Consider the following 8,373-nt stretch of genomic DNA (forward strand, 5'->3'; position numbering starts at 1 on the left):
TTTACATGGTAACGCGCGCGCTCTCTGTATTTTTTATTTATAGGTAAAAACTTTGACGGAGCACCATATCGTATCTCTCTTCTGCAAAAACATCTGCGCAGTTGATAATATTCGATAGATAAAGGAATAATCTTATTAAACTACTTTGCAAATGCTAACACATTTTTGTTAGCGATAAGACAAGTCATTATGCAACTACATGATAATAAAACGTAACATACACATAATATATACGCTAATATATACACATAATATGATAAAGCAAAGTTTCCTAATATTTCTCAATATAGATACGTGAATCAATTAACATCCAACAGATTATTCGAGTTACTTAACATTTTTATTTTTACATTTTTGTGATTTTTTTTGCCTTGCGTTAAAAATTACATAATTGTGTTTATCAATGTACGCACAGGTTTTCCAAAGTTCATTGCTAGCATTAAAAATTCATAATTTTTACATATAATTCATATACGCATATTATATACATTTTTAGTACTGGCAGTGAATTTTGAAACATCCATAATAAGAATAAAATACGACGAAGGTTTGCTTATCTTACGTCGTGCAACCTTGCATGTACATATGATAAAGGTTGTTTCTCTTTCTTTTCCTCTTTGACGGATTCACGAGTTACGTAAATCCACTTCACACGTCTGTAAGATTACATTTTTTTATCCGTTGCACGGTCACGTGCGATTATCGATAGTCGGAGGACGAGAAGAGACCGTGAAGAGCACATAACTGTTCGTAAGAAAGACGTAAAATAAGCGAAGTAAACTCCGATGTACAACATTTAAATTTATCAAAATAAAACATTCACTTTGATAAATGTTTAGAATACAATTTTACTTGTGTACTGACTCATTAGTGCACAAGTTTATCGCGCGCATATATAGAAGCTCAAATAAACTAAAACAAAATATGCACATATATATGCCTTCATTATCTTTCGTTATCTCTCGTTTGACACATTACTTGTACCGAAATATAAAATACACAAATTTATTTGAAAAGTTAATAAGTTTCCAGAGAGAATTTAATAAGTTCTCCAGAGAGAATTTTTGCAATAATATAATCTTTCTTAAAATAATTTTATTTTACAACTTTCGCAGTTTTTTTTATTATACAAGTCAAGTACGTATAATTCTACACATTACTCGTTCAATTAATCAGATAATTAGGAGTGTAAAAGAGAAAGTATTTTTTATATATACTATGCTTTATAAAATGGAAAACACTTATAGTTGCATGTAGAGAGATTTTATGTATAAAAATATTCTATATGTTACAAAATCTGGAAAAATCGGCACTCCTGAAAAATAATTTGTAATCGTCGAGCGTGTTCTAAACATTTATCTCGATTTTCGTGTATATTCGCATCATTATTCTTTGCAGAATAGTAACTTTTTTCTACAAAGCACGATTAATGACTCTTTTTTCTCTTTTTCGGTTCTCGCTTTCCTTCTGCCGTTTTATCGTGACTTCTTTTTTGCGGTTTTGCGGTATTCGTAGACTCACTGTGTAAGTTCCCATTTTGATAAACGTCCGTCATATTTCCATTTTCCGGCAAATTGACATTACTGAATTTAAACAGCTCTAAATTCTCAGACATAGTTTTCGCGCGTAATTCACGCGCTTCTTTTTTCAATAATTGCGTCTCTTTTTTATTCTTGTTTTTTTTCTTTTGTATTTTATTATTTGCACTTTGTTCTTCTTTTTCTTCTTCTAAATCACTTGTTTTTCCATTTTGAGATGTAACATTATTCTGTTTGCCGTTACTTTCCGGATCAATATTATTCGAGTTACTCACCTCGGTCTTGTTAGTGATTAACGGCCTAGACAAAAAATGTCAATAAGAAAACGGTTTTAAATCGGGAGGAAAAAAATGAGTGAGTGAGCGAGTGAGTGAGTGAGTGAGTGAGTGAGTGAGAGAGAGAGAGAGAGTGTGTGTGTGTGTGCGAAAGAGAGAGAGAGAGAGCAAGTGAGAGAGAGAGAAACTCACACAAATACTTTTTCTTACACTTACACATTTATTGGAGCACCTATTTTTACTGCCAACTTCTTATATGCATTTTTCGTGTCTCTAGAAAGAACATTTCTACTTTTATATGTTGTCAATGCCATTTTCACGGCTTCCCAATTCCATGCTTCCGGCCAATGATTTGTGTGAACAGCACGCAACAATATTAAAAGATGACCGATAAACTTCTGCAAAACTTTTTTCTGTACACCAGTGCCGTTGCACGAAGCGACTTGTTGACCGTTATCACTTGCATGCGAACTTAACTCTTTGAACGTGTCTATGGTGTTTTTATACAGCGTTTTTTCTAATTTTTTCCTCTGGTCGATATACTTGTTAGAATCCATATGCAGTAGTCGATTATTATTATATAAAATTAGTAACAGCTCAAGCGCTTCATTTCTGCGGAAGTATCGAATACTGCTGTCAAAAGCAAAGTTCACCTAAGAGAGAAAAAAAAAGCAATTTTTATAAGAGCGAATATATAAGAATATTAAAACTCGCACTATTTCAAATGTACATACTAATAGAGGTGCCAAGCGCCAATTATCTTCCCAGCACAACTGCAATACATTCTTAAACAATACGGACGAAAGTACAAAATCTCGTTTCTTAAAGAACGCGGTTAAATTCTCGCCGTAAATTTCAATAATATTTTCGGTGGATAAGTTGGCTTGTTGCGCACATCTCACAACAAATGTGCAACACTCTGCCAATTTGTCGCTTATCTCTTGACACACCAAAGCGGAACGATCTCCTTTCTCAAGTAGACGCTTCAAGAAACAAAAAAAATCACATTGATTTAATTATTTATATCGAGGAGTCAGTCAACGAACTTGCATTCAATTGTTATGTAAATAGTTACCTTTAACATCGTTGTTATCAAGGTATCATCCACACCTGTTGTATCTTTGAATTTTTTCACGGTTGATAATTTTTTCAAACAACTCCGTACTCTGTGTTCGAGCGGTTTCTGATGCGGATCTTTTATACAAAATTCAAGTAAATTGAAAAGCGGTACGATCAAATCCAGAGTGACAGCCATAGACGGACAAGTTTCCAAATAAATGTCCAACAAATCTATGACGCGAATTCTAAAATGTGTTAATGCTTGATTCGTCTTTCCTTGCTTTTTAGAACGTGCTTTTCTGTTTTCTCGTAAAATTTTGAAAGCCGCCGCTAACGATTCGTTCAGTCGCTTGCCTTCTTCTTCTCCAATTTGATCGACGTCGATATCTTCATCATCGGTTTGTGTTGCGGCATCACCTAAAGCTTGACGTACTGCCATTCTTAATTTGTCATTTATTGTGTCGTCTTCATTCTCATCACCGTCGTCTTCATCTACCTCATTCTCAGATTCGGATTCACTTACTTCCGACGAAACTTCACCGTTTAAAGTACTTTCTTCTTGCTCTTCTTCTTCTTCTTCTTCTTCTTCTTCTTCTTCATCATCATCATCATTATCATCATCATCATCCGATTCGCTTTCTATGCTTGACGAATCTTTATCATTATTTTGTTTTATAGTAAGTGGATTCTGATCATTTTGTACATCTAGTACCTAAAAAATATAATGTATTCTTATACTTCAAAATTACAATTAATTGTTTTTGTGTCGCACTGGCATATAATGTTAAAAAATCTAAATTGATTTGCAACTTACAGCTATTATTTGATAAACAGCAGATGGAGTCAAATAGGGAGAAATATGTGGAAACACACAGCGAACTATTGAGCGCAACAAGTGATTGTCTCTGGACAAAAGAGACAACAATAGATCCACTACTACTTCAACCCATTCCGGTTCCTCTTCTTCTGCTGTTGCATTATTCAGCTTCTTACGTCCCTTTGACTTTTTAATTGATCTTTCGTAACAACATTGAAGTTCGTTAATCGACATGATTGCCATTTCAAAATCTGAGAATAACTGCAGACCCATGTGTAAGTTCATTGTATGAAACAAGACGTCAGCATTCTTCGTACTCTTTTTAAGTTTTTCAATCATATCTATCACTCGTTTCCAAGCATTGGCTGCTTCATCGTTTAACGACGATCTCAATTGTATCTCGTTTGAAAGCAGCTTCGAATTTAAATCCTGAACAAGTAAATTCAACAGATTTCGGGTATCATTCAATTTGGGTAACTTGTGATCCAAGGCACGATAAAATGAGTCCTTAAGTTGAGCTGCAAATAATAACATTATTTATACGTTAATTATGCATACAAACAATAATAAAACCAATATGAGATTACTTACAAGCTAATTCAATTCCAACATTTGGCATTTCACACAATCCGTAGCTAAACAAAAATTTTAGCTGTTCAAGTCTCCAATTATGATCCGTAAGTGTCTCTCGATGACCCATTAATCTAAATTAACAAAGAAATATAATATTATATATAGTAATACATATTATTTTTAATTACGTGCTTATTTCAATCATCTTAGCTTTGCATTTACCTGGTCAATAACTGTGCTGCGTAACTTCGCTCAGCATTTGTCCACAATCTCGCTTTGGTATCTTCTTTATCTTTTGAAAACTTGTTTTCTATAATATCTCTATATAATTCGCACAATTTTTTGATACCATCTAGTTTCAAGTTTCCTGTAATTATCTGAATCACTTTTGTGCCTGTCTTCTTTTCTATCATTAAATCACTTGGATGCAATATGAGCTTTTTTAAAATGCTCAGCTGTGTCTTTGTCTTGACATCTTTGTCGCTTGTAGCGGACGCAACCATATTTAAAATCTCTCTGAATGCTATTAAAACTTTATCGTTATTATTCTTCTTACAACTAGAAAACTTGTTTAACATGTGTTGTAGCAGATTTGGAGATAATAATAGTGGAATTACAGTTTTATCTGTAACATTCAATAGTATCAGTCGTACGATTTCTGTAGCAACGCACTCGTCATTTGCTGATGGTTTTACAAATTTGTTATCAATGATTTTCCAGAAATCTGCTACAAATTTAGTCGACAGTAACTTTTCGCAGAATAGTTTAAACACCGGATGATGATAAGAAACAATTCCACGTGGACTCTAAATAATAATAATAAAATACAAATTATATACAATATGACAATAGTGTAAACATAAATAAATCGTTATAAATTATTTTATTCTCATGAAATAATTATCATTAGCATTACCATTAAAAATTGAACTATTTCTTCCATGGACTCTTTAGCAATAATATCCTCCACGCCCAAGTGCTCTTTCAAAAACTCACAATTAACTAATGATGGATGTTTGTCTCTAACAACTAGAAGCATATAAAATGTATCCAGAGTATATTCAGACCATGGCTTGCTAAATTCTTCTTTAATGGAAGGCCAAACTGCCTTTTTCATAGACTTGGTATCAAGTTGAACAATAAATTCATTGAGAAACACAACAGAGATTAACAACAGATAGCTGCGCTCCTTGCCACCTTTTAAAAGAATCTTTACAATTTGTTGTTGAATTTCAACCGAACTTTGAGCAAGCAACTTGGATCTTATAAGTGCACCACATAACAGTATACGTCCTGCATATATGTCAGCATTTTCCTAAAACAGAGAAGTTTAAATTCCTTTCGCATTCTCAAATTTTTTTTTTTTTTTTTTTAAAGAATAGTTACAATAAAAATCTTACACTTTTTGAATTTCCACCAGCTGGATGCAATTGAGTATTCATTATGGACAAAAGTTTTTCCACTGAAGTTTCAGGATGTAACATTAACAAACTTGTCAAAGTACTATAAAACCCTTTTCTTCCAAACAGGTTTGAACCTCCTAAACCACGCACTAGTCTCACAAGCGCAAAGTCAAATTCTTTATTGTCATCTTGATTCTGTAAAGATAAATAAATCAATGCTCAATCTGTTGCACAAGTTTAAGTACATACATCCAATATGAGAGCTTTATTTTTTCCTTAACAAACATAAGTTAAAAAAAAAATGGTACAACATTTAAGGTTATCAACTTACTGTGTTTTGACATAGATTACTTAGCAACGCGACTCCGGCATCTAATCTCACGGAATTGTTGTCACTTTTCAGTTTATTGAAATTATCCAATATAGTAGAATTCATTTTGCTAATTTTCTGTAGCTGCTGATTATCTGAAACTGTACCTGAAACCTCGCTCTCTCGGCCATGTGCACGTCGCGCGGTTCATTAGAGCTGCCATCTTGATTTTCCACTTTTCCAGACACTCGAAGACTACACTAATCAAGTTTTAACAAATGAAACAAAAGCGTCAATTGTAATTGAAAATTGCACATAAGTACTTAATTCTTTCTAATTCTATAAAAAAACAAATACTAAACAAACAATTAAAAAAAAATTACCCAAAGTTATGCGTAATTTTTTGAGACTGCCATTACAAATGTGTGCGATAAACACACACACACACACACGTAAAGATTGCATTTGAAAAATATACTCTTTTGTGTATCTAACTTATCGCAATTTTGCGATTACGATAGTAGCGTGTTATCTACAAATAGATTTGCAAAAAGAACTGATTTGAACACATTTGCGGATAGTATCGGAGCGCGACATATTATCAATAAAAAATATAAAAAATATAATCCGAAGAAATTTATTATCTAGAGAAAATTTCCTCTTTCCTCAATGTTATATAATAAAAATATTATTTATTACATTACAATTACACAATAAAAAAAAATAATACAATAAAAATATTGAGGAGCGCGCTTACATTTTTTTTTACTGGTGCGCATACGTCGCTGAACACACGTTCAGCGCCAATCGCGTGTCGAATTCGAGGGAAGCCGTGCAAAGCCATGTTGACTATATACGTACCGCTTAACCTGTGACGCGCGATTGGCCGATTTTTCGTGTGTACACACACATACATACGTATATGCATTTACAAACGCGTTTACGCGTTCGCAAAAGCGGCATTCGGTCAGCTGCGTAAACTCCGTGTGTTCTTGCTCGGTGTCACGTGTCATAATACGTGCCAAAATTATCGGTTTAATTAAGTAAAATTCGTTCGGTGTGTGCACGGTCTTTCGTCGATAAGCCCCGTTCGGTACGTGCTATGTTGCGTATACGGTGACTGCTTCGACTCACGCGGTCCCGGTCAGTTTCGTGTATTCAATATGGCAGGTCGAGGTCCTTACGACGATTCAAGGCAAGTATCGGGAGTATCTTACGTTTGTGACACGCAATCACGAGAATTCGCGAGCGCGGCATGCACGCGATGCGTAAACGGTGCGTAACGGACGTCGTGGATGCACGTGTTTCCTCGCGCGAACGATTTCGCATCGCGACTTTAAGGTTAAGTGGGGATCGCGAGCCCAACGCGGTGAAACATCTTGCGAGATTTCGGCGACACGCGGCCCTTTATTTTGGCCGGTCGAGGCTCGCTCGTAACACGCACGAATTTCTCACAAGATTAAGCGACCCAACGAAGTAATTCCGAGATCTCGGAAACGCGTACGTACCGCATGACGCGTGCAAGAGTTGACTCGTGACAATAGCAATTGAACGTGTGCAACGCGATCCGCGGACGCGTGCAATCGGAAGAGATTATTAGATTTATATTCTTATGTTACATATTCAGAGAGTTTTTTTTTCTACAAGTTACATCGATGCAACGCAACGTTTCTTCATCCTTTTCAGTTTAGAAAAATGCACAACAGATGCGGTAATGTTGAGGGAAAATGAAAAAAAACTGATAAATGTTCAGTGATTTGAAAATGTATTGTCACTGTAATGTCGGATAAAACTTATTGTTATACATATATAAAATAGATACAATAGATATGATAACGTTTCACATGTGTGTTAAAACTTTTATATCTGATAATTATCAAAAAATCACAAGATAGTTGAAATATATCAATATATGTTTTTTATCTAGAAGAATAAATGTATAATTTTGTATGTGTTGTCTGTTTAGAGATTATTCCACTGGTCATCGAAGTAGAAAACCCTTACCAACGGAACCACCTTATACAGCGTATGTAGGAAATTTGCCAAATGGAATTGTGCAAGGGGATGTTGATAAAATTTTCGAAAAACTTAATGTCAAAGTCATCAGATTGGTTAAGGATAGAGATACTGATAAGTATGTGTACTGATTGTGTGTAAAAGAAAACTATTGTACATCAATTCAATTTTCTAATCTTTCGTCATTTCATTCATAGATTTAAAGGCTTCTGTTATGTGGAGTTCGAAGAATTGGCCGATTTGGAAGCAGCACTTGAAATGGACGGTGCTGTCGAAGTCGATAAATGTCTAATTAAAATTGATGTAGCGGAAGGAAAGAGAAACGACCGAGGTGGTGGCTTCGATAGGAGAGGTCGTGCCGGTGGCGGCGGCGGTGGTGGTG

General features: G+C 34.7%; 2 protein-coding genes across 2 annotated transcripts in view; one reads left to right on the forward strand and one right to left on the reverse strand.

Moving 5' to 3' along the window:
• Window positions 1-74: 74 nt before the first annotated feature.
• On the reverse strand, window positions 75-6,813 carry LOC109863679 (DNA polymerase V). Its single transcript, XM_020444095.1, has 11 exons — window positions 6,733-6,813; window positions 5,997-6,235; window positions 5,663-5,860; window positions 5,179-5,577; window positions 4,485-5,068; window positions 4,281-4,393; window positions 3,687-4,207; window positions 2,889-3,584; window positions 2,548-2,796; window positions 2,030-2,466; window positions 75-1,838 (listed from the first exon to the last, which is right to left on the reverse strand). The coding sequence occupies exons 2-11, from the start codon at window positions 6,099-6,101 to the stop codon at window positions 1,427-1,429; spliced, it is 3,714 nt and encodes a 1,237-aa protein (XP_020299684.1). The 5' UTR covers window positions 6,102-6,235; window positions 6,733-6,813; the 3' UTR covers window positions 75-1,426.
• Window positions 6,814-6,943: 130 nt separating this feature from the next.
• LOC109863681 (eukaryotic translation initiation factor 4H-like) overlaps window positions 6,944-8,373 on the forward strand; it is a 2,518-nt gene continuing 1,088 nt past the window's right edge. Inside the window, exons 1-3 of the mRNA XM_020444098.1 lie at window positions 6,944-7,170; window positions 7,942-8,109; window positions 8,189-8,346. Of these exons, the coding sequence (XP_020299687.1) occupies window positions 7,139-7,170; window positions 7,942-8,109; window positions 8,189-8,346 (358 nt within the window). The 5' untranslated portion in view covers window positions 6,944-7,138. The remainder of the gene's footprint in view (window positions 7,171-7,941; window positions 8,110-8,188; window positions 8,347-8,373) is intronic.

The sequence above is a fragment of the Pseudomyrmex gracilis genome, unplaced genomic scaffold (genome assembly GCF_002006095.1).
Source record: "Pseudomyrmex gracilis isolate BER0280 unplaced genomic scaffold, ASM200609v1 scaffold_12, whole genome shotgun sequence".
Taxonomy (NCBI): Eukaryota; Metazoa; Arthropoda; class Insecta; order Hymenoptera; family Formicidae; genus Pseudomyrmex; species Pseudomyrmex gracilis.